Below are 26,794 nucleotides of genomic sequence, written 5' to 3'. Positions count from 1 at the left end.
TACCTATGGGCTCTCTCCCTTTATTTCTTTCTCCCTCCCTCCTCTCTCTCTCTCTCTCTCTCTCTCTCTCTCTCTCTCTCTCTCTCTCTCTCTCTCTCTCTCTCTCACACACACACACACACACATACACACACACACACACACACACACACACACACACACTCCAACATGATTTTATTATTTGATTCACAAGATGACCCCATTTCCAACTTATTTGAAGTAATTTTAGGGAAAAACATTTCTTGTGCAACATTGCAGAATGACTAGTGAAATCCATTTATAACATTGCTTCAAACAAAATTCATTTAAAAATAATTTTTTTTTATTGAACAAGGATTAAGTGGTAATTTAAATAAGCTGAGTTCTGGCCCCTGTATCCTGTATCTTGAAATTGCTCACCATAATCATTTATAACACATATCATTTTTCTCTTCAGAAGGAAGTGAATTCACAACGAAGTGAATTAACTTGCAGGGGAGGAACAACTATAGATATAGTTACATAGTTACAACATAGATAGCCATATTATTGTTTGGCCCCATGTTATAAGCCCTATAAAAAAAAGGAGGGTATTTGAAAATCGGGTCAGAGTATAGTGAAGAGATGAGAAATCAGACTCAGTAATAAGAACAGCAGCACTCAGTAATCAAGCTTAAAATTTACTTCAGTGAACAGGTGAAGTCCTATGTGGTTCCACAGGAATTCACTGCACAGGAAGATTTTGAATGTTCACTAGTCCACAGATTATACAGATTTTTTTTTTTTTCTCCAGCAAGTTTTCAATATGTGTGTGTGTATGTGTGTGTGTGTTTTACTACATCAATTAGAAATAACAAAGATTCTCAGGTATTTTATTAAGAAATAATATCTTATTAGAATGTTGCTACTTTTTAATTATTCTTCTGATTTCTAATTACTTTATTCTGTTTTCTTCTTCATTCAGTTTTAGCTACTATTTTATGGTTTCTCTTGCTTCCAGATTGACTTCTTACAGGTGGTGCTCCTTATTCAGTGATTTAACACTAAACATTGAAGTTTCATTTATAATCAATTGCTTTACTATCAGATAGTCATTATCTTGGAGTTTTAAATACTTAATTTTGTTAATTCTCAAAGAAAAAAATTATTTCTTTTTTAGAAAATTTAATGTTAAATATAAGAGAATATATATGCATATATATACATATATATATATATATATCTTCTTTCCTCTATACCCTTTCTTTTTGTAAAAGAAATACATACTTAAATGATACCATGACAATATATGATAAATTGACAGTGTTACTTTTGTTATCAAGTATTTCAGATGTTCAACTTTAAGCTGAGAATTCTGAGCAATCTTTCTGTTTCAACAGTTTTTTTTCCCATCTGTTTCTCTATTACTTTCTCATCTTTACTAGATGATTAAGATAAGAACCAAATAAAAATTCAATTATCCATTAGTTTATTTATTTGAATATATTCTTTTAGTTAGAAAAGCAATTTGACTGCTTGCAGACTTTGTTAAAAAAATATATGGGGAGAGTTTGAACGGATTTCTCAGATTCAGACACTTTTCTTTGAAAAGACAATATATGGTATGTGCTTGTGTGAAATTCATATATGGTGTGTTAGATATTGTTGGATGCTAATTTATGTTCAAAGAGATGAAGGAAATCAGCAGAAATGTTTTTTGTAGTTTGATCCTGTAACTGGTGCAATTTTAATTTTTTTCAAAGGGATAATAGTCATTTGTTTTGAACTTGATACGAAACTTTACAATTTTCTGTGATCTAAACTGCCCTCCCATTTATTTCAGGTACAAAGAAATGAAACCTAGAAGTTGCTCCCAGTTCCTGGTGTCACTAATGTTCTTAGTGCCCTGCAGTCACAAACACTTGGAACATATTTGCAACAAAGTAAGTCTTTGTTATTGTTGTTTGTTTGAACTTGAAAAGTTGCCATCTCTCTCCTAAATCTGTTGAGCAGTAAATGAGGAACTACAATCTGCCAATTACTTTAAGTTAGAGTGATTTGAAATGAATTATTTTTATTTGGTGATCTTCAATGATGTGGTGTGTTTTCTCCTTTTATTTCCCAATTAAATCTAAAGTACAAATAAGTATAATGTTGTTCTGGAATTCATTTCCATGGCATTGGCTAAAACTATAGGATATAGGCTACAGTGAATTGGATATGTCCAAACAATTCTGAGAGAAATTTGCCTCCTTTCTTTTATTACTGAGTCATAAAAATACCAAGCTTTTAAAAAATCATCTATATTGCACAGCATTTTATCATGAAACATCAGTTATCTGAATAATATTTTTATTCTAATAACTTTCTTCTGGAATGTAGCGGATGTTTTCAGGAACTATTACAGAAATCGATATAACTTATATCAATATTTTCTCTTTTGACACTTTAGCAAATTCAAATGTTCTAATATTGTGTTAATAAAATCAACACATTATCATTTTACGCATATAAATAAATTGACAAATCACTAAATCATAAATTCTGAAATTATTTAATATGAAGTACTTTTTAAAAAGCTACATCACATCAAGTATAGATTATTAGAAATATTTCATTTTATCCCTAAATAGTTATTCCATCCTCAATGATGGAGTCATATCTCATAATTTAAACAATTTTGATTGGAAGTCAAGCAAAAGGCATGCTTTTCAGTTTTTGAATGAAGTGGCTTCAACATACATTTGACACATAATAGGGCTATTTTTCATTCCCTGTGGCAACACTGTCCATTCATATCTTTTATAAGGCTTAGTTAAGTTAATGCTGGATATTAAAAAGGCAAATCTTTTCACATTCTTCTTATCCAGAAGGATAGAATAGAAATAATCCTTAATGTCTATAACTCATAGAGGCCATTCTGCAGGCAATTGGGTAGGAGATGGAAGTCCAGGCTGAAGAATTCCCATAGTTTCCATTTGTTCATTTACAACAATTTTAAAGAGTTTAGAGCCAAAAAGAGGTAAGTTCATATAAATTGAGTATCATATGATGGATGGAGTACAGGATTCTTGACAAGGAAAAACATCATTTGGTGAACCTTAATATGTTCTTCTCTTGTAAGATTTCAGATATAAGTTCCCATTTCCTACAACTTTATTCTTCCTTGTTAATTTTTTATTTATTGATTGATTTTTGGGGGGAGGGAGGCAATCAGGCTTGTTACTTGTGTAGGGTCACACAGTTAATAAGAGTCTGGGGCAAAATTTGAATTCATGTCTTCTTGACTCCAGTATTCATACTATATCTACTGTGCCACCTACTTGTCCAAAATCTTATTTCTTCTGTTCTTTCTTTGCTTCCATATCACCAATATTAAATGTTTTCCATCTTCTCCTTCCTCCTTAGTTTGCCTCCTTTTATATCTTCCTCAGAAATTCATTTTCCTATTCACAAATCTGTGTACAATATAGTATTCTTATATAGGTATTTTATTATTTTTTTTACTTCCTTTTCTTCCTTTCTCCTTTTTATAATTCAAATATTTTCTATTCTTTTTCTCGCTTTAACCCATGAGTGGGATGGCTGCTGTGGTCTATATTATGCACAAACACACACACACACACACACACACACACACACACACACACACACACACACAGACACACACACAATACTGGGAAATAACAAAAAAATCATATTTTTTATTCATCTGTTGAATAGAGAATTTTTTAAAAGGAAATATTTGTAAATCTCTTGCTTTGACTGACTTTTAATATCTATAGAAATATTTTGTTATGTGGTAATTTACTTTAATCTCAATGAAGTTTTTCTTTTATAGTAGGCTGGATGAAAAAAAAGGCAGTTTGAAAGTCAAGGAGTATTAGAAAAGGAAGATGACTTTCAGGAAAATTCACAACTTGAAAATGAGCAGTCCTATTTTGAGGGATCCATATCCAAGAAGGGGTGACTTTTTTACATTGAGTTTTGGTTAGCCATAAATATTTTTTGAGGCTGCTAAGTGATGCAGTAGGTAGAATGATAAGCCAAAAGTCTGGAGAAACTGAGTCAAATTCATCCTCAGGTACTTATTAGCTATGTGATTCTGGGAAGATTTTTAAGTTTCAATTTTCTAACTTGTTAATTGGGCTCAGTATTACTAATATTATCCACTTCAGAGGACTATTGTGAGGAAAGCTATTTGTAAGTCTTAAAATACTTTAAATAGGGGGTGGAGCCAGGATCTAGAGTAAAGCCAGGAAGCTCCTAAAGCTCTCCCAGTTTCCCTCAAAAGCCACATGAAACTAAGACTCTGAATAAAATATGACAGAATGAAACCACTCTAGCTCAAGATAGATTGGAAGGATTTCAAGAAAGGTCAGTCTCCCTGGGGTGAAAAGCATATTTTGCCCAGCTCAGACAGAGTCTGGGAAAACCAATGAAAGAATATTAAGCATAACAGATCAGCAACTGAGACCCCTAGATCTTAGCTCATTGGAATAGTGGACCAGTAGGGTAGCTCAGAAGTCAAATTCAACCACATTATTTCCTGAAAAAAGCAGGTAAAATTACCCCTTGCTGAGAGCAAAATAACAAACATAAGGGGTCCCTGTGCTCAAAGCCAAGGCACAAAGCTCCATAGGAAGCTTAGGACTATGCCTCCTGCACCCCAGGAGCAGAGTTTGACCACAAAAGTAAAAAAAATAAAATAAAATAAAAAGAGAGGAAGTACAAAAAAAAAAGGAAAGAAAATGAGCAAGAAATAGAAGAGAATCCTGACCACAGAATGCTACTATGATGATAGAGAAGACCAAAACACCAATTCAGATGAGAACAAAATGTCCACAGAAGAAATTTTAAAGAGTAATATGAATTAGACTCAATCACAAAGAGGCTTCTTGGAAATATTTATAAGAGAGTTTAAAAAGCAAATAAGAGAAGTAGAAGGGAAAAAAATGAGAAAAGAAATGAGAGGTATGCAAGGGGAAGTTAACAACTTGGAAATGGAAGGCAATTCCTTTAAAAATACAATTAACTAAATGAAAAAAAAATCAACTGAAGAAAATGATGCCTTCTAAAGTAGAATTAATCAAATGGAAAAAAGAGAAGCTAATTGAAGAAAACCACACATTAAAAACTAGAATGGGGAAAAAAAAAACCTAGAATGGGGCAAATAGAAACTAATGACTCTATGGAACATCAAGAATCAGTCAAACAAACTAAAAAGAAAGGAAAAAATGGAAGAAAATGCAAAATATCTCATTGGAAAAAGAACCAACCTGGAAAATTAATCTAGAAGATACAATTTAAAAATTATTGGCCTTCCTGAAGGCCATGACCAAAAAAAGAATCTAGATAGCATTCTTTAAGAGATCATCAAGGACAATTGCCCTGATCTTCTAGAATCAGAGTAGGAAATAGTCATTGAAAGAATCCATTAGTCACATTTGGAAAGAGATCCCACAAGGAAAACCCCAAGGAACATTGTTGCAAAACTCTAGAACTACAATTTCAAGGAAAAAAAAATACTGCAAACTACAGGACAAAGTCAATTCCAGTATCAAGGAGCAACAGTAAGAATCACCCAAGATATAGCAGTATCTACAATAAAGGATCAAAGGTCATGAAATGTCATATTCTGGAAGGCAAAGGATCTGGGTTATAACCAAGAATTAACTACCCATCAAGACTGAGCATCATCTTTTAGGGGAGGTAGTGGATCTTCAATGAAGTAAGAGATTTGTAGTCATTTCTATTGAAAAAACCAGAACCCAAGAGAAAATTTGATCTTCAAATACAGGATTCAAGAGAAGCATAGAAAGGTAAACAGAGAGAAAATATGCATTATTTAATCATTAAAATATACATTATTTAAGGGTTAAACTGTTTATATCCCTAGATGGGAAATTATATCTGCAATTCTTGAGAACTGTATCTGTTTTGGGGGCAGTTAAGAGGAGGGAATTACATGGATGGAGGATTGTGAATGGACTCTAATGCAGTGATATAAAAAAGACATTAAGGGATGGAAAAAAATTGTACTGGAAGAAGAAGAAAGGGAAGATATAATGGGACAAATAAGATCACATGAAGAGGCACAAACGTTCTATTGCAATAAAGGGGAAAAAAGGGAGGGGAATAAGCATTGTCTGAAGCTTGATCTCATCAATTTTGGTTCAAAGAGGGCATAAATTAATCATTCAATTGGGTACAGAAATTTATCTTACTCTATAAAAAAGTGGGAGAAAGAGGAAAGAAGAGGAGCTAGATACAACATTAGGGCAGGAACATTAGGAAAAAAGAAATAAGAAAGGGGAGGGAGGGATGATAGGAGATAGAACAAGTAGTGAGTGGTATGGGTTAAAAACAAAACTCTACTAAGGAGGTAAAGGATGGAAAGAGAACAAAGGTATATATTGGGGAGAAAATAGGATATAGGGAAATATAAAGCTGGCAAACATAACTGTGAATGTAAATGGGATGAACTATGCCAGAAAATGGAATTGAATAACAGAGTGAATTAAAAAATAGAATCTTATAATATGTTGTTTACAAGAAATACATTTGAAACAAAGAGATACAAGATTAAAAAGGAAGTACAGGGGCAGCTAGGTGGCACAGTGGATAGAGCACTAGCCTTGAATTCAGGAGGACCCGAGTTCAAATCTGGTCTCAGACACTTAACACTTCCTAGCTGTGTGACCCTAGGCAAGTCACTTAACCCCAGCCTCAGGAAAAAAAAAAAAGGAAGTATAAAATTGGTAAAAATCTTTATAGTCAGTGTTTCTGATAAAGGTCTCATTTCTAAAATACATAAAGAACTGTGTCAAATTTATTAGACTACAAGTCATTCCCCAATTAATAAATAGTCAAAGAATATAAATAGACAATTTTCAGATGACAAAATGAAAGCCATCTATAGTAATACAAAAATTTTCTCTATCACTATTGATTAGAGAAATGCAAATTAAAACAACTCTGAGGTATCACTTCATATCTCTCAGATTAACTAAGATGACAGGAAAAGATAATGATAAATGTTGGAGTGGATGTAGGAAAACTGGGACACTAATACATTGTTGGTGGAGTTGTGAAATGATCCAATCATTCTGGAGAACAATTTGTAACTATACTCAAGAGGCTATAAAACTGTGCATACCCTTTGACCCAGTAGTACCACTACTGGGTCTGTATCCCAAAGAAATCATAAGGGAGGGAAAAGGAATCACATGTGCAAAAATGTTTGTAGCGGCCCTTTTTGTGGTAGCAAGGAATTGGAAAAGGAGTAGATGCCTGTCAATTGGGGAATGATGGAATAAGTTGTAGTATATGAAGATAATAGAATATTATTATTATATAAAAAATGATGAACAAGCTGCTTTTAGAAAGTCCTGGTAAGATTTACATGAAATGATGCTGAATGAAACAAGGAGAACCAGGAATATATTGTGCAGGAAAAGTAAAATTGTGAAATGATCAAGTGTGAAAGACTTGGTTCTTTTTGATGCTTCCATCTGAAGCAATCCCAATAATCTTTGGATAGAAAATGTCATCTGCATCCAGCCAAAAACTACAACAACAACAACAACAATGACAAAAACAAAACCAATAACAAAAAAAAAAAAACAAAAAACAAAACTATGGAGATTAAATGTAAATCAACACATTTGTTGTGTTCTATGTTGAAGTATGTTCACTTCTTTTTTTCCATTTTTTTTCTTCTCTCATGGTTTTTCCCTTTTATTTTGATTTTTCTCTCCCAAGATGATTCATAAATAAATGTGTATTTTAAAAAGTTAGTGTACTCTTCAATGCTGTATGAAGAGGTATTCTGATGGAAGTGGATATCTTCAACATAAAGAAGATCCAACTCACTTCCAATTGATCAATGATGGACAGAAATAACTACACCCAGAGAAGGAACACTGGGAAGTGAATGTAAATTGTTAGCACTACTGTCTATCTACCCAGGTTACTTATACCTTCGAAATCTAATACTTAATGTGCAACAAGAAAATGGTATTTACACACATATATTGTATCTAGGTTATATTGTAACACATGTAAAATGTATGGGATTACCTGTCATTGGGGGGAGGGAGTGAAGGGAGGGGGGGTAATTTGGAAAAATGAATACAAGGGATAATATTATAAAAAAAATTACTCATGCATATATACTGTGGGAAAAAAATTCTAAATAAAAAAAAATAAAAATTAAAAAAAAAAGTTAGTGTACTTATATAACCAGAAAAAATAAAACAATACTTTGCAAATGTAAGAAAAAACAATAGTTTCTGCTTAGGCTTGCTCAAACAAATTCTTCTTTATTCTACCCTTTTAAAAATTTTTCCCCCAGGGTCTTTTTTATTTATCTATTTTTAAAGTTACTTATTTGTTTAAAACAAATGCAAAATAGAAAAAAATAGAAACACATTTATTTTATTTTCTCCTTTCTAATGGGCACAGAAAAGTCTTGTAATATTTGAATTTCCTTTCATTTATATTTGGAGATCTCCCAACTACTTGCAGGATTTGTTGTTTCTGAATTAAATTGTTACAGTTAACTATAATACTTCTTAGAATTTTTAGCTATGGGTAAATTTTTAAGGTGATCTATGCATTATGTTAATTAGTATTTCATTTTCTATCTTCAGAAGTTCTGAAAGTTCTCATATTTTTCTGACATTATGGTATTTAGCCTTTTTTTTTGGCTTGTATTTTGGGAGTATCTTTGCAAGGTCTTGAATGTAGTGCCTGACATTATTCTCATTCATCCATTCTCCTGGGGAAAGTCTTCACATGCTCAGAGTAGACATCCTCCTAACTCATTTATGAGGTTGAGGCCTATCACTTACCCTCAACCTGACAAGGTTGTCAAGATGACCTGGCATTGGAAATCCAAAGAGAGAAGGAGATTAGAGGGAAGGAAGAGAATGCATGCCACCTTGAAAAAATTTAAACTAAGTAACTGTATAGATATCACACTGATTTAGTATACAGAGGAAGGGGGGGAAAATCATAACTTAAAAAATAACATTAAGGAAGATAGTTGAGAAGGTAAGAAAATTACAAACTCTTCAAATTTCCCCTCCAAATAAAGTAAAATTGCATCTCAAAGTAAATGTAGACCTGTGAAAAACAACTAAGAATTAAAGAAGAACAGAGGTCCTTCTGAGACAACCCAAGAAGATCCAAAGAAAGACCCGAGGAAGGAAGTTTGGCCAGTGTGTTATGAAAACACCTCCAAGCTAGTTTTGCTGAAACAGCTAGTGAGTCTTGAACTAGTTGGGTTTTGAGATAGCTTTAGATTCAGCCACAGGAACTTTCACCTTTCAAGAGTCTAGGAAGATTGAGGGAAATTCTCCTGATAAATAATACCAAAAACTGCTGGCTGTGGCCATTTATAGGAGGGTAGAGTTCTTGGTTTGGGGTTCCAGGACAGAAAGGACAACTGAAGAAAGATCTGAAGCCAGAGGCACCATCCCAACCATCTCAGGACTAGAAGTGAAAACACAAACAAGCTTTTTTTTTTTTTTTTTTTATAAGTAGACAAAGGAGAAAGAACACAATTAGAAAAAGTTGCTATGGGAATAGGGAAGATTGGAGTTCATCTTCAGAGGAGGATACCAAATAAAAACAAAACAAAATTTCTTCCACATTAAAGAATAATGTCAAAAGGCCATTTACCCAAAAAAGAATTCATATAACTTTAAAAAAACCTTTAAGACTCAAATACAGAGATTGAAAATTTAAATAAGAGCAATCCAAGAAAAATAAGATTATGAAAAGAAAAGTCAACTAACTAGAAAAGGAGATCTAGAATCTTAAGGAAGAATATGACTCTCTGAAAATTAGAATAGGTAAAGTCAATGAAGTTATGAGACCAAGTAATGATAAAACAAATTATATGGAATATAAAATAGAAGAAGTTGTGAGATATCTCATAAGAAAAACAAAAGATGTGAAGAACAGAACAAGGAGAGAAAACATAAAAATAATTAGAATACCAGAAAGCTATGTTAAAAAAAAGAATCTTGACATAATAATGTAAGAATCAATTCACAACTCCAGCAACAATGTATCAGTATCCCATTTTCCCCATATCCCCTCATTAACTTTTCCTGTCATCTTAGCCAATCTGAGAGGTATGTAGTGATCTATCTATCTCTGATCTATCAATCCTTTTTATACAACTAGAAATGGTTTCAATTTCTTCATCTGAAAATTGTCTGTTCATATTTTTGACTATTTTATCAATTGAAGAATGGCTTGAAATTTTATAAATTTGAATTAATTCTCTCTTTATTTTAGAAATGAGGTCTTTATCAGAATTTTTGAATATAAATTTTTCCCAGTTTATTGCTCCCTTTCTAATCTTGTCCGCATTAGTTTTGTTTGTATAAAAACTTTTTACATTAATATAATCTAAATTATCTACTTTAGAGTCAATCATGTACTCCAGTTCTTCTTTGGACAAAAATTCCTTCCTTTTTCACAGATCTGAGAGGTAAATTATGTTTTGTTCTATATGAACAGATGCTAAAGTGAAGTCAGCAGAAGCAGGAGAGCACTGTACATGACAATAGCAAGATTATAAAATGATCAGTTCTGAGGCATGTGGCTCTTTTTTTCTTTATTATTATTATTATTGCCATTGTTTATATATTTATTTATTTTTACTGAAGCAATTGGGGTTAAATCACTTGCTCAGGGTCACATAGCCAGGATATGTTAAGTGCCTGAGGGCAGATTTCAACTCAGGTCCTCCTGACTTCAGGGCTGGTTCTCTATGCACATAACCAGCTTGTTGACTCAACAATGAGGTGATTCTGGTCAGTTCCAATGGCCTTGACATGAAGAGATCCTCTGCACCCAGAGAGAGGACTGTGGGAAGTATCATAGTATTTTCACTTGTTTTTATTGTTTGCTTGCATTTTATTTTCTTTCTTATCTTTTTTGATCTGATTTTTCTTGTACAGCATATATATAGAAAAATTGCACATGTTTAACATATATTGAATTACTTGCCATCTAGGGGAAGGGGTGAAGGGAATGGAGGAAAAAAATTTGAAACACAAGGTTTTGCTGAAAATTATCTGTGCATATATTTTGAAAATAAATGGCTTTAATAACAAAATTTTACAAAATAAAAATAAAATTTTAAAAAATGAACATTCAATGGATTTTCAGTTTTTCAAGATTTCATTGCAGACAAACCTAAACTCAATAGAAAATTTGAGATATAAGAGCCAATATAAAGTAATTTCAAGGGGCTCAGTAAGGATAATCTGTTTGTGTTTTATATGTTAAAAAGCAAATCATATGTCTAAGATTGGCATAAGCAATTGGGTAATACAAAAGAATGATTAGGATAGAGATGAATATATATATATATATATTTTTTTTTTTCACCCTCCAAAATCTACAAAGAAATAAGGGCAAGGGAATAGAATAAGATAGGGTATAGAAGTGTGGGGAGATTAATAAAAGTGGAATAAAGTGTTTAGATTAATGGGAAAGGGATAAAGAGGGAAGGAAAAGATGGGGTAAAGGATAAAGGAGCAAGCCTTGGGGTGGGGAAAGGGAAATTAAGCAATAGCAAGACAATTTAACTAGAAGTAAGTAGAAGAGTTGGCAGAGATAGGAAACAAGAAAGAGGTGTGTGTGTGTGTGTGTGTGTGTGTGTGTGTGTGTGTGTGTGTGTGTGTGTGAAGATAAATGTCATCATGCTTAACTATAGTCTGCTTCAGGAAAGTGGGAGGAGGGGAAAAAGGAGAAAAAGGAATAGATTAAAATTGCACAGCAGAGAAAAAAAGAAAATGTACAAAGAAGTAAAAATAGTTCAAAATACAATGTGTTCTGTTATATACAATGTCTTGAAATGGAAAATTATTGTTACATATTTTAAATCATTTTGTTTTCTTGTGACATTTTTTCTATTTTCTATTTAAATTTTAAATAAAAAATAAAGAATTCTTTAAAAATATTAGAGACAAATGAACAAACATAAGTATAATTTCATACACTTAAATGCATTTGGATTAAATTAAACAATTCAGCAAAAAAGGAAAAGAGTAACAGATTAGATAAGAAAAAAATTATAATATGGTGCTTATAAGAAACTGTATCTATATCCAATAGTTATAGGCCTATGTATACAAAGTTAAAAGATATGAACAAACAATTCTCATAGGAAGAATTACAAAGTATTCATAACCACATGAAAAAATTATTTGAATGACTAATAATAATAGAAATGAAAATCAAAATCACTAAGATTTTACCTCACACCCTACAAATTGGCCAAATTGACAAAAAGTCTCCAAATAAAACAAAATATTTGTGGCAACACTTTTTGTAATAGCACAGTATTGGAAACAAAGTAGTGGTTTAAATATAATACATAATTACTGTACCCAAAAAACTGTCATGCATAGAGATACATGGAAAGATCTACATGAACTGATTTATATTAAAGTAAGCAAAACACGATTACTACAATATGGAAAGAATAACACATATACTCAAAAGTAAAAATTAAATTAACAATTATCAAGGTAAAACATGGCTCTAATGAAGAGGGAAGTCCATAATTGTTACGCATTGCACATATTTTCAGACTTTTTCAATGTACTGATTAGTTGGGCTAATTTCTTTTCTTTTCTTTTCCTTTTTTTTTTTTTTTTTTTTTTTTTTTTTTTTTTTTTTTTAGCTATGGGATGCTTCTGGGATATTTAGTGGGAAAGATAATAGAGATATCTATGATGATTGGAAAATAATAGAAGGCATAAATAAAAATTTATTTTAAGAAATCCCTTCTTTCCCTCACCATTCCTTCCTTCCTTCCTTCCCCCCTTCCTTCCTTCCCCCCTTCCTTCCTTCCTTCCTTCCTTCCTTCTTTCCTTCCCCCCTTCCTTCCTTCCTTCCTTCCTTCCTTCCTTCCTTCCTTCCTTCCTTCCTTCCTTCCTTCCTTCCTTCCTTCCTTCCTTCCTTCCTTCCTTCCTTCTTTCCTTCCTTCTTTCCTTCTTCTCAGTAGTTCAGTGATTCAAAGCAATCCCAATAGACTTTGGACAGAAAATGCCATCTGCAAGCAGAAATAGAACTAAGGAGACTGATTGTAAATCAATATGTGCTATGTTCACTTCTATTTTCTGTTTTTCTGTTTTTATTTCTATTTTTAAAATCTCTCCCATGATTTTTCCCTTTTGCTCTGATTTTTGTCACCCAACATGATTCATAAAGCAATGTATACTAAAACTAAACTTACTAAAACAAACAAACAAACAAAATATTCTTCTCATTGGCTCATTGGCTAAATCAACATTTGGCTTAGTCTGATTTTTAAAGTGCTATTTTCTTCATTATTTTTCTGTCTCTTTTAAATTGTTGATTTTCTTGCATCACTCTCATTTCTCTTCCCAATTTTTTCTCTACTCCTTACACTATTTTTCAATTTTTTTTTTTCTGAGCTCCTCTGTGGCCTGAGACAAATTCATATTTTTTTCTTGGAAGCTTTGGCAGTAGGGACTTTGTTCAGAGAGTGTGTTTTGATGTTCTTGTTGCCATAATGACTTCATATAGTCAGAGTAATTTTTTGTTATTTGTTAATTTTCCCAGTTTATTATTTTACTTCTAACTCTTTATTAAAATAGGACTTTGCTTCTACGGTAGGGGGGATACATAGCTCCAAGCTTCTGAATTTTTGTTCAGCTATTTCCAGAGATCCTTATAGGGACCTCTATTGTAACTCAGCACTGCTACTCAAATCTGAAGATGGGAAAAACAATAGGAATCTTGCCTTAGTGTCAGAGATACCTCTAGAGATCTGTTAACTTTTCAGTTCTTCAAGTAAGTATGATTGAAGAAAAGGAATTTACTCCTCTTCTGTCCTGTGGTTTGGTCTGTGAATGATTACAAGCACTCTTTTCTGCTCTAGAACTGTGAGGTAGGTACCTGCTCCACTGTGACCACTTACTCAGTGACTCAGAATTACAATCAGATCCAAGCACGGGGAAATCAACAGAGTCTGGCCTCAGTGCTAACAAGGAAACCACCCCCCCCCAAAAAAAAAAAAAAAAAAAAAAAACAAACCAAAACAAAAAAACAAAAACAAACAAAAACCCCCCAGTAATTTCCATCTGACCAGTTATTTGACCTCTTTACCATCCCTGTGCTGATTTCAAGTATCAGTAGCAGCTATTGATAAAGCCTGCTCCTGGTTTGTTAAGGCTAGGGCTGAGCTAGCATGGCTTATGCTGGACTGTATTACACTCTAACCCAGGTGTGACAGAACTTTCCTGCCAACATTCTGTGGTGTTGTGGGATGAAAGGCCTGGAAACCACCATTACAGCCACTAATCTAATTGCCCCAAAGTCTGCTCCTGGTCTGTTGATTTGCAAGTCTGCACTGGATGGCAGGCACTGAACTATGTTCCACTTTTTCTCTGGTGTAACAAAACTTTCTTGCTAACTTTATAAATTATCCTGGGCTGGAAACTTGTGTCAATCTGAAAATTGCTCCACACCATCCTTTTGTAGGTTCTGACACCTAGAATTTATTCAGTCATCATTTAAATGTATTTGGAGGGTTTAGGGGGAGGCTCAGGCAAGTTCCTGCCTTAGTTGACCATCTTGGTTCAACCTCCCTTCAGTATCTTCAATAAGAATTCTGAAGTTATATATGTCTACTTTCTCTCCCATTTAAAAATAGGATAGTGTCCCTTTTAATTTTTTTCATATTTTGCAAATTATTCAAAAGCATTTTGGTATGATGGAGAGAACATTGAACCAAGAGTCAAAAGATTTTTGTCCTCATCCCAACATTACCAGTAACTACTGGTATAACATTGAACAAGTTCTAAAATCTCTTGAGAATTCAGTTTCCTCATTTGTAAAATGAAAGGGGTTGGACAAGATAATCTTCCAGAATGAGCTCTAAAATTTGGTGATGGGTCTATGCATTATAAGTACTGCCATGCTGATGATCCTTCAGCTAGAAAATGAAATATTATAAAAAGATGTGCATTGGTATTAGACTCCTAAATTCTTAAAATACTGTGGGATCAGATTAGATATGATCTAAAACTGTAAAACATGGTTGTGCACAGTAAACATTTTGCATTTTCTTGATTTGTAAGATATTTATAAATAGTAAGATATTAAGATTTAATCTAACATTCTCCCCACATCTATCTTTATAGATTTTTTGTTTTTGTTTTTTTAAAACCACATAAATACCATCACTCAAATATCTTAGAAAAGTTGGAGATTGGATCACTACATTTTTAGGAAAATATGAATTGAGAGTCACAGCCTGTAGGTGGTGCTCTCATATCATTTAGAACTATTGATTGATTTTTTTTTTTTTTTTTTTTTTAAAGATTCCATTTTTGGGAAACCATAATATCCTTTAGTTTATTTCAGTGTTGTTGACCTCTATTTAAATTAAAAATTTTAGTTCCTACATCTCCAATAATAATTTTTTAATTCCTTAATTTTCATTAAAAAATTAACTGATAAAACATCTTTTAATTGATTTTTACTTTGAAAAAAATGTAAGTATTCTCCCTTTTTAAGTGTTTTTGTTATCATTTTAGTTAGATAGTGAAATTTTTCTATATTTTTTCTTCGTTCTTCCCATGATATATACCTATCAATGAAAACCCTGTGACTCTAACAATAACAATAATATTTATTTAATGCTTCAAGATTTGTGAACTGCTTTATAAATATTATGTAATTTGATTCTCTCAAAAACCTTTGGAAGCAAGAGTTAGTGTTAACTTTCTTTACAGATGAGAAAAATGAGGTACACATTGTCTGTGGTCAAATATTAAGTGTTTGAGATTAGTTTGGAATTGTAGTTTTCTTGACTCCAAGTTCATTGCTCAATCTGTTACACTATCTATCCCAATGAATCAAATCCAATACAATACAGATTATATCATAAACAAAACTGCTTCACTGTGTACTGAGGGATGAAAAATAATTCCATCTTCAAATCTTCCCATCCAAATGAGAATTGTTTTGATCTCCAGTTTATAATAATAAGGTTAAAAAACAACCCAACTATTTCCTGGAATTAAGCCATCACAGGAACTCTGGTTTAAGTCAGAGCTGTCAGCTGGGAAACAAATTTCCAGAATTAGGAAATTTAATTCATTCAATTTTTCATGTAAATGGATTAGAAGATGTGATTAGGAATTACAAAATATTCCTTTGCTACTCCAAGCTGTCTTAGAATGGATCAAACAGATATGCTAAAACCTTAAAAGAAGAAGAGGGAGATTTAGTCATTCTTCCATTAGGTAACTTCAAACAAACACACAAAGATTAGTCACAGGAAATGAAAACTAAGGGTTGATGGATCAGTTTGCTTAGATGTCCATAAAGTTGTTTAACTGAATCTTTGACTCCCTTACGTTCTGCTTCCATAATGTGCATATTTCATAAATAGAAATGAGATTATTATAAAATCCCTTTTCCATTTTTTGTTTGTAAATTTCTAAGTCATAGTGATTGATTTTGAACTGTTTGGAGGGTAAAAAAAAATTAATCTACATTCTTTACTAGGAAATCTATTCTGATGCAAAATATTTGGGAAAGAAACTGGGGGAAAATAGGTGATGAAGTAATCATTCTAGGGGTAGAAGGGAGCTTAGAGATCAATTACTCTGCTAAATGATTGAGTCATAAGTTATTGTCTTAGGAATTCACAGCTAGTTAGTGGAAGAGGGAGGATTCAAATCTTAGGCCTTTGACTCTAAATCTCATTTCCTTCCCAAAAATCCATCTTACAACCTATTTCCAAGAGAACCTCCCTATTAGAGAGGCATCTCATTAGTTTCTTTCTTTCTTTTTTTTTTTTTTTGAAGTTCAGTGGTAAAACATTAGAACTTAAGAGTTGTACATGTACATTTAAATAGATATATATACACATATATATGTATGTACATATATATATAATGCACTAAGTTATTAGTCAGAAAATATCAATAAGTGTATATTACAATAATAAATTAAAATTTAACATGTGAAATAAAATATCTCTACAATATGAGACCTGGATAAAAAGGTAAAATAACTTATTTCAAAGAAATGAAACTTCAGAAACTTAATATCCTAAAACAGTATTCTTTAGGGGATAATCAGTAACTCTTGAATATCCAAATTATCCTGCAGCTATTTTGAAATTCTCGGTATAGTTCACAAATCTCACTAAACAGAAAATTGTAGTAATAGGAATGAAATGCAAATAACTAAAACATGAACAATACTTTTTCCTCTTAGAATAAGAATAAGCAATAATACACAGTTAACATTTTATAAATGTGATACATGTCTTTTCACATGAAATTATACAGACATAGACAGTTTCCAAACAATTGCATTAGTTTGATTCACAAGATGATCTTATTTCCAATTCCTTTGAAACGTTTTTTAGGAAAAATCTCTCTTGTGAAATATTGCTTCATGACCAGCAAAATCCACTTAAATTTTCATTATCTTATTATATTCACATTCATTTAAAGAATAAAAAATAATTTCCTACTAAGCGTGGGCCTAGTGGTTATTTAAATAAGTTGAGTTTCCCCCTTGAACTTACTCAACATAATATAAATCATTCATAATAAGAATATTGAGTGTTCTTCATGGATTACATAGGATCTTCTACCTCATAAAGCACGAAAATCATCTATTCATCTCCGGGGAAATAACAATGGTGACGTCTATCACAGATAGCTATGTGATTGCTTGGTCCCATGTGTAAGCCCTATAAAAAGGAGCGTGTTTGAAATGCTGGTCAGAGTATAGTGAGGAGACGAGGAGTCAGACTCAGGAGTTAGGAGGAACAGAATTCCTTGTAGCCAAGCTTACGATCTACTTCAGTGAATAGGTGAAGTCCTGTGGCTCTACAGGAATTCACTGCACAGGAAGATTCTGAACATTTACCAGCATCTTTGAGAGAGGAGTACACCTCATTACATGTCAGGGTAAGTAGAAACTCTACTTGTCTTTATCTTTTCCCTGGAATTTCCCACAGGTTATACAGAAATATCATACAGATTATACAGCTCTCTGTAGCAATAAGTTTTCTGTTTTTTCTTTCTCTTTACATGAATAACAAAACCAAGTTCCTCAGATAATAATATGAAATGAGAAAGCTTATTTCAGATTATATATTTTTGTTCACTCTATTAATTTGTAAATATTTTATCCTGATTTTTTTCTTCATTCAGTTATAGTTACTATTGCATGATTTCTCTTGCTTCCAGACTGACTCCTTTCTGTCTTACAGGTGAACTTTCCTTAATCAGTGGTTGTGACAAGATTTTAACTTGTGTCTTGTTCAAGCACTGAAGTTTTCATTTTATAATCAATTGCTTCATTATGATTGTAATTAAGCCTTCACATTTTGTTATTTCTCTTCTAGAAGAATTAAAAACCCTCCTTTTCTTTCTAGAAATTTTCAGAAATATATTAAGAGAATGAATATAAATATTTCCTCCATACACTTTTTTCCCTAAAGGAATAAATGTTTAAAGATAATATACTCTTCAATGAGAACTTGGCTTTTATTTTTTTTCCTATTGTTTAAAATGTTTGACTGCAGAGCAAAGGAAGAGAGTTGTGAGTAATCTTTTTATGTTTCAACAACTCTGTTTATATGTCTCTCCATAACTTTCTCATCCTACTAGATAATTAAAATAAGAACTGGATGAGAGTTCAATTACTTATTGATTCCCTTCTTTGAAACTCATTCCTTTAGTTAGAAAATTATTTTGGTTTAATTGCTTATTTATGCCTATGTTCAAAAAAAGGGGGGGAGGGGAATTAATGTGCCTTGAATTCATATATGTTTCTTTGAAAAAAATAGCACATAGTATGTAATTGTTTGAAATTCATTTGTAGTATGCTGCATGTAGCTGGAGGCTAATTTATATTCAAAGTGATGGAAGGAAATGGCAGAAATTCTATAGGCTGAATCTATAATTATGATACAATTTTATTTCTTTAGATGCAATGACAGTCACTTGTTTTGAACTTGACAAAAACAGTATTTCTCTACATGATACTCTGATATTCTTAGTTATTTTTAAAGATGATATCTATGGCACCTGAAGGTCATTTAAATTGATCTCTCTCTCTCTCTCTCTCTCTCTCTCTCTCTCTCTCTCTCTCTCTCTCTCTCTCTCTCTCTCTCTCTCTCCTAATTTCAGATCCAAAAAGATGGAAGCCAGAAGTAACTCCCAGCTCCTGGTATCACTGATGCTTCTTAGTGTCTTTTGCTCACAAACACTGGCATTACCTCTTGAAATTTATTCTACCATGAGGTAAGATGTCTTTTAACTTGAAAAGTTACTATCTCCCAATTTTCTCAAATTAAATGAGAGGCCATATCCTGGTGACTACTTAAAATTAGAGCTATTTGAAAATGAGACTTTTATTTGCTGATCTTTAATGATGTGATGTACTTGCTCATTGTAGTTCCCAGTCAATTCTAAACTATAATATAAGTAATTATAAAGATGTCTAGAATTCACTGTTCTAACATAAAGTAAAGCAGTAGGATGAAGGCCATAGGTAGGTCATAGCACATCTCCAAAAAGGCCTTTCTTTTTTTTTCAATGTTAAGGTCTCACTTGTACAATTAAAAAAAAAAAACTATCTAACTTGGTGCACTTTTTCATGTAACATCAATTACCTGGGTGGGATATTTTCATTTCAGTTGCTTTCTTTTGAAATACATTAGATAAAAATTTCAGGAAATATCACAGATATCAATGTTATTGTTGTCATTTTAAAATTTCCTCTTGTAGCACTTTGGTCATATATGAATAAAGTGACATACTTTTAAATCATAGATATTGACAGAATTAATTTAATGTGTCTTTTAAAAAGTAAATCATATATAAAACAAACGATTTATGATATGATTTGATTTTTATTCATAAATATTTAGCTATTCCATCCTCTCTGATGGATGCCACATTTCATAATTTAAAAAAAAAATTCCTGTACAAACTGAATGGAGGTCAAGCAAAAGGTATATCTTTCAGATTTTTGTATAAAGTAATTTTATGCTAAATCTTTAAAAGGAAAAGAAAAAAATTCTTAGTCTGAATCTTCCATTCTTTATCATTCTCTTAGCCTTTCCTTATTCCTCATTTCCTACACATAAGACTTTTATCCAGCTGAATAAAAATTACACTTTTGTCAAGAGTTCTCAACCTCTAAGGTAACCCATCAAGGCTAGCTCCTGTATATCTCTGAAAGCTATCCAGAAAGCAGTAAGTTCTAAGGCAGCACCAACAGAGTACTCTGGAGTGTAAATTATTGATAGTTATTCACCTTCTTGGCCCAGATTGCAATCCTGAACAAAATTACTTGTTGAGGGATACATTCCTATGTAGGGTGTTGCATCATTGTACATTTTAAGAACTTTGGGAAGAACTTGAGGATTTTGCTTTGAATAAGCTAATGTAATTAAATAAGATCATATAATTTTTATCATCTTATTTTTTTCAAACTAACATTCCAAATTCCATTCTAAGAAACATAGTTGTTGTTTTTTTTAAATTTGGAATTAAAAAATGTTCCTTTTTCATATGAACATCTTCTCCATTTGTCTATTTCATAATGGTACCTTCCCTGGAGTAAAAGTACTCTCATTCACAAATATAGAGGACAACTATCTGCCAAATGCAATGATTACCAGAAACAACCCTAGAGATTATTTATTTTCACATGAATGCTAAGAGATGATATCTCTTTCATGCTATTGCATTATTTCAGAAAATACATAAGTTGCCAGTCAAAGATATCTAGAATAACAAGTGCTAAGCCTGTGTTTCCCAGTGAAGCTTAGGAAACTAGCTACAAGAAGAGTTCCTCTCATTTTTATACAAGTTTAAATTCAAGTAAATGGAAGAATAAACTCATGGTTTCTGTGAGAAAACTTTTGTTAGACATACACCAAGTTCTCAAAAAATACTATTCAACAGAGGGCAAAATTACCATATCTATAAAGTTACTATTCTGCTTTCAAGAAGTCCCATATGAAATTGTTTTGAGTGCTAATTTTGGAAAATACAATAGTAGAGTTTGGCTGCATGATCCATTTACAAATGCCTATTGCAACAAACATATTGCTATCTTGTAATGGGAAATCTAATAATCATTTCCTTGAATTTGTATATGTAAAGAATGTCTTTCTTAGGGAGAAAAAAAGTATATTCATATACTTATCTTATTTCTCTTTATATTCTTATTACATCCATAATATGAATACACTTAATCTATCTGTATATCATTGTGCATATGAAATATCATATTTTTCTAAATATGTATATATCTATATTTGTATATACGCACATGCACAAACACACATGCACGTATACACAAACAATTATGGCTTGTATAGGCGAGATGAGATATAGCTGGAAAAAGGAGAAAAACTGGTGAACCTGAAGTTAGGAGACCAGTTTTCCTTTTTTGCATAAAACAAGCCATTCTCATCTTTTATATTATTTTTTCCCACTCTTCCCTATATTTTGCTTTTCTTTTAGTCATACTAATTCTTGACTTCCTTTTTGTTGTTTTTCATTTTACCCCATGATAGAAATAGATCCTTCAGGTCTTACTTCATAGTTTTAAAATTTGTACAATCTCTATTACATACATCATAGGATAGTGAAGAACTGTTTGTATTTTTTATCTATTCTCTATCAATAGAGAATTATTTTTAAGAATTTGTAAGATAAGCTTTGAATGGTCTTTAGTGTTTCTAGAGATGTTTTGTAATATGATAGTTTATAGCAAACTCATTATAGTTTTCTTTCCAACAGGCAGGGCAATGATGTGCTCTTTGATGGCCCTAATGAACCTGATCAAAATCTAGTTTTATTAAAATTAGAAAATGATCGTCTGAGAAACGCATTACCTGCAAATGGTTTGTCTTCTTTGGATGTTCTCAGAGCCTTGAACAGGTGAGTTCATTCAAACTCTGTTCTGTTATCTGAGATTTTAGATAGGGTTCTGGACCTGAAATCAGAAAGACTAAAATCAAATCTAGATTCAGAAACTCACTGGCTTTATAAATCTAGGTAGATCACAATGTCTGTCTTAGTTTCCTCTATAACATATAATGTTGTTATTGTTATTAAGTTGTTTAGTCATGTCATACTGTAAATAGGATTTTCTTGATAAATATTCTGGAGTGCTTTGCCATTTTCTTCTCCAGGGTTCCCATTTTACAGCTGAGGAAATTGAGGCAAAAAAGTTAAGAGATTTGACCAGGGTCACATAGCTAGCAAGTGTCTGCTACTGGGAGGGAATTCAATTCCTCCTGCCTCTAGTCTCAGTACTCTATCCCCACCTAATAGAACCACCTAATTCCCAAGCTGGTTGAGAGAATAATAGGAGATCACATTTGTAAACTGCTTTGCAAACAATAAAATCTTCTGTAAATGAGAGCTATTGTTATTATCATTGTTATCAGCACTATTATTTTTATGTTAAAATGCCATATACTACACTATTGAAGGCCATTCCTGCACTAAGCTGGTCGTACGATGTGTACCATAAAGTTGGCTGATCTACCTCACTGAAGTTCATTCATTTATTATTTCTAAATTTCCTACAATTATATGTGTTTGCTAGATATATTATAATAAGTCAGATTGATCAAATCTGCCAATAGCACCAGTGCTACAATACTCATTCATGTCTTAGTCTGTGTTATCCACTAAGAACATTAAATGTTCAAGGGCTACATCAAAGCTGCTGTCAATGTATCCAAGAAATCTTAGCTGTATCCAAAGAACTTTAAAAAACTAAAGGTAAACTAAAATTTGAACTTACTGTCTGAAAAAGTGAGTTCCCTGTCACTAGAAATATTTGTATTTGACTGACCAACCATTTGTTGAGAATGGGAGAGTGGAAGATTCTTTACTCAAATTGGTATAGACATTAATGTCTATTTTCATTCCACTATTCCATGGTTATAAATGCATTTTGTTCTATTTGCCTTAACATAATGAATAAACAAAACTGTCAGTCAATAAGAACTAAAAACAATGAATGCAGTTAGTTGTAAGAATTTACTTGATTTTGTATGATACCTTAAAAAAAAAAAAGAAAGAAAGCATTGCTATAGTTTTAACTATAGGTAGATTTCTTTTATTTTCCAATTTATTTTAAAGTTCTAATTGGATATATTGGAACTTGAACAAGTAGAAATCATTGTCATAAAATTTGGATAAAGATTATTTTGTATTTAAGGTGATTAGAATAAGACTTTTTAAGTAAAAATTTATTCCAAATAAATTTCCTCATGATGTTGAAAGACAATACTTATTTTCTATTATCTTTTGAAAATATGAATATTTTCAACTTTAAGTGACTTTCCCCCCATTTTAGAAAAAGCAAGTATGTTGATGGGGTATTCACAAATGAATTTAACAAACACCTGGAGTAACATGTTGCTAGACAGATAAGACAGATCTTATTGAAAAAAGAGTTGGGCAAGCTATTTATTTCACCAATTTCATTTTAATCTACTAGTCATGAATTTATATTTCATTTTGTGTAATAAATGGATATTATTTTAATGTTTTGGCCTATTTATATTCATAAATTATTGCTTTATTGATGTGTTTGCCAAAACTTTAAAATCTGATGTGTTTCCTTTCCTTCTTTATCCATAGCAACATTCGTAACCTAGAAAAACGTCACTCTGATTCAGTCTTCACTGACAGTTACACCCAATTCCTGAGGAGGGAGGCATTGAGAAAATATTTTGAAAATGCTTTTAATGGAAAGAGAAGGTAAAAGAAAAAAGTCTGTCTACCTACCTACCTACCTACCTACCTACCTACCTAGCTACCTAGCTACCTAGCTACCTATCTGTATATTTTCTTATGTATCTACATGGGTATAAAAGCCAAGACTTTGTCCTCTGTGTACTGGTTCCAGTGTAAGATACTAATCGCAAGAAGAGCATCTTCTCATGATAGTTCATTGCTTTCATCTCTAGTTAAAACTCTAAAGATACTCAGGAGGTAGCTCACATAGATTTTTCCAAATAGGTTTTCCCAAATATTGGTAAAGAGGCCCCCAATCTTCAGTAAAAGAAGTTGTGATTATCTAAATCTCAAAATGAATTTTCCCCCTCTCTAATCTATCACAGTGAAGAAAATCCCCCTGCTTCAACATCTTAAAAGTTATACTCTAGAAGTAGAGCTGATGCATTCCTTCCTAATGGTAAGTTACTAAATATTAATCATTCTGCTCTAGGGATAATTGCTTTATTCACACTGGAGGGAGGAGAACTTGAGTTAAAATCTAGCCTCAGACACTTGTTGTGTGACCTTCAGGAGGTCACTTAATTTTTATTTGCCTTAGTTGCCTCAGCTAAAATGGGGATGACATTATTGACCTCCAGCTTTGTTGTATGGGACAGATAAATTATATATATAGTATGCCAAATACTTTATAGCATAAATATAGCATACTACTTGGTGTATAGTAGGCACTATATGCATATTCATTTCTCCTCCTTCTATAACCAAGAGTCATTTTGCATGAACTTGCTTCTTCCTTGAGGGAAATATTTTACCATAAGAGTGGAGCACTTCATTTTAGTGGACCACTTTAGTTCTTTACAGTTCTGCTTTCTATTGCAGTAGAACCCAAACCAATAATGAGCTTAAAATAATTCATTTTGGTTTTTTACCATTACTTGTGTTAAGAGTTAAAAGCAAGCAGTCTGATACTTTCAATAGTGTCCTGATTTCTCTTCCCCTTCTCCCCCAAACTCACTTTTTACTTGTGCTGAAATGTAGAATAGAAATTGAATTTTCTTTTGAGAACCAAATCATGATTTATTTTTTCTTAATCCAAGGTCCATCTTTAATTTTTCTCTCTGATTAAATATCTTCTTAATATATGTGAATTTTCTCTGAGGCAGAATATTTAATGATTCATTGTGTGGAAGTGACCAATGTTTAATAACATATCTGCTAGATGCTAGACTTCTAATACTTCATTTCTTTGTTTAAGGATCACATTCTTTGAAAAGTAGACCTCTCTCTGAGCTAGCATAATTACCTCAAGATTGTGTTGATTAACCTTAAGATCTTTATTATAAGAATGAAACTGAAATTTTTAAATAAAATGAGGCTTGTTCTTAAAATTATTTTTTTTTATTTTTCAGAATTCTTTAAAGAAATCTATGATGAACAAATTGAATATTTTTTGAGTTCTATGAAAATCTATCAAAGAACATCTTCAATATCAAAACCAAAACGAATATATGTTGTAGTAAAAGTTGTGCTTTATTTGTTTCTCATGTAATGAAAGTGATGTAATCCTGTAAATATCATTTTAGAGATCTTTATCTAAATCTTATCTTCAAATTAGAAAAGCCCCATTGCTTCATATGCTATGTATTCTTTATTTTAATAAATGCATTAAAAAAAGGAAGTGCACACTGGGATTCAATATTCCATTATCCCTGACAATATTTAGAAAGATGGCTAGAAAAAAACAACATAAAGAACTGTGTTGTGATGGTTAACTTATAGACCATTCATAATTCATGAGTGTAACTAAAATTATTCATTCCAAAAAGAAAACTAATGTATTCCCTCATGTTCATGGAACCTTTTTAAAATTCTAATTCTAAAAGGCAACCTTCATTAGAACATCATTAGAAACTACCCACATTTGGCTTTATAATTTCTAAAACATGAATATGCATTGGAAAAGATTCACTTTTGAGTTAGGAGTTTAACTCTATGTAGCTCTGGGGTATGTAATTCTCACTCTATTCTGTGTTTGTGAAGGTGTGCAATGATTTTGAGAAAGGTGTGTTGCTTTACAGTTGCAAAGTTTTTTTTCCATCAACACTCAGTATAGGTTATCAATGACATCAGCAGCTTTATGAAGAAGGTAGATCCAGAGATAAAAATATTTTTTTTCCAAAATGAATGTAACTAACAAAATGAAGACAATAAAGACATTTGATTTTCACTGCAAATATCTTTTATGTGTTTGATTTAATGGATCGACTTAGTTGTGAGTTTCCAAACTCTTGATACCATGCCACTGCCAATTATGAAAAGCATATTCAGAAAAATGTAAATATTTAGAGAACTAACTAAAAAGTAATTACTTAGATTTGTACTTAAAAAAAAAAGATTGAAACAAAAATCTATATTTTGGGCTAATTCAAGTGTAGCCACCATAACCAATACATAATGATTCAAAAGTAGAAGCTATGTCACAAATATCAGATTCTACCACTGAATGGGTAGCTTCACCAGCAATGGTGAATTGTAATCTCTATATCCTTTGCTTATATTGGATCTGACTATGGCCAACCCATGAATGTCTACTATTGAACACCAATTGTGTGTAAGGCATCATGCTATGGGATACAAAAAGAAGGTTGAAATGCCTTTAATGCTTTTTAGTAACATCCAAGTTGTGACTCTAAAAAATATGTACATAAAATTATAATGAGACCCTAAGTAAACTTACTAGAAGCTCCAGGAGTGAGGGAGACTTTGCAAAAGAAATTAAAATTTGAATTGGACCTTAAAATTATAGATACAAGAATTTCAAAAGTAGTGGAAGAAGTGGGAATACTATGAATAACAGATGAAAAAATCACAGGGGATACTTGAAGCATAATTATTGGCTCAATCAGACCAATTTGTTAGAAACAGAATGTGTCCATCTAGAATATTAAAGGAAAGATGACTTTGAAAAGGTAGGGAGGCTGGGACATAATTGTAGAGGATATGAAAAAGTCATTTGAGGGATTTTTGAG

The 26,794-nt window shown here is 32.0% G+C and overlaps 1 protein-coding gene across 2 annotated transcripts; it reads left to right on the top strand.

The window, feature by feature from the left end:
• Positions 1–1,801: 1,801 nt before the first annotated feature.
• On the top strand, positions 1,802–25,999 carry VIP (vasoactive intestinal peptide). Of its 2 annotated transcripts, none has more exons than XM_074309492.1 (6): positions 1,802–1,901; positions 19,179–19,292; positions 21,807–21,947; positions 23,667–23,786; positions 24,149–24,222; positions 25,175–25,999. In XM_074309492.1, the coding sequence occupies exons 2-5, from the start codon at positions 19,189–19,191 to the stop codon at positions 24,177–24,179; spliced, it is 396 nt and encodes a 131-aa protein (XP_074165593.1). In that variant the 5' UTR covers positions 1,802–1,901; positions 19,179–19,188; the 3' UTR covers positions 24,180–24,222; positions 25,175–25,999. The 2 variants fall into 2 exon arrangements, with proteins under 2 accessions (XP_074165593.1, XP_074165592.1); XM_074309491.1 differs by lacking the exon at positions 1,802–1,901 and adding an exon at positions 17,759–17,951.
• The last annotated feature ends 795 nt before the right edge of the window (positions 26,000–26,794 follow it).

Source organism: Sminthopsis crassicaudata, chromosome 4 (assembly GCF_048593235.1).
Source record: "Sminthopsis crassicaudata isolate SCR6 chromosome 4, ASM4859323v1, whole genome shotgun sequence".
NCBI lineage: Eukaryota > Metazoa > Chordata > Mammalia > Dasyuromorphia > Dasyuridae > Sminthopsis > Sminthopsis crassicaudata.
The sequence above is the reverse complement of the archived record's forward strand: the minus strand, read 5'-3'. Positions and strand labels throughout refer to the sequence as shown.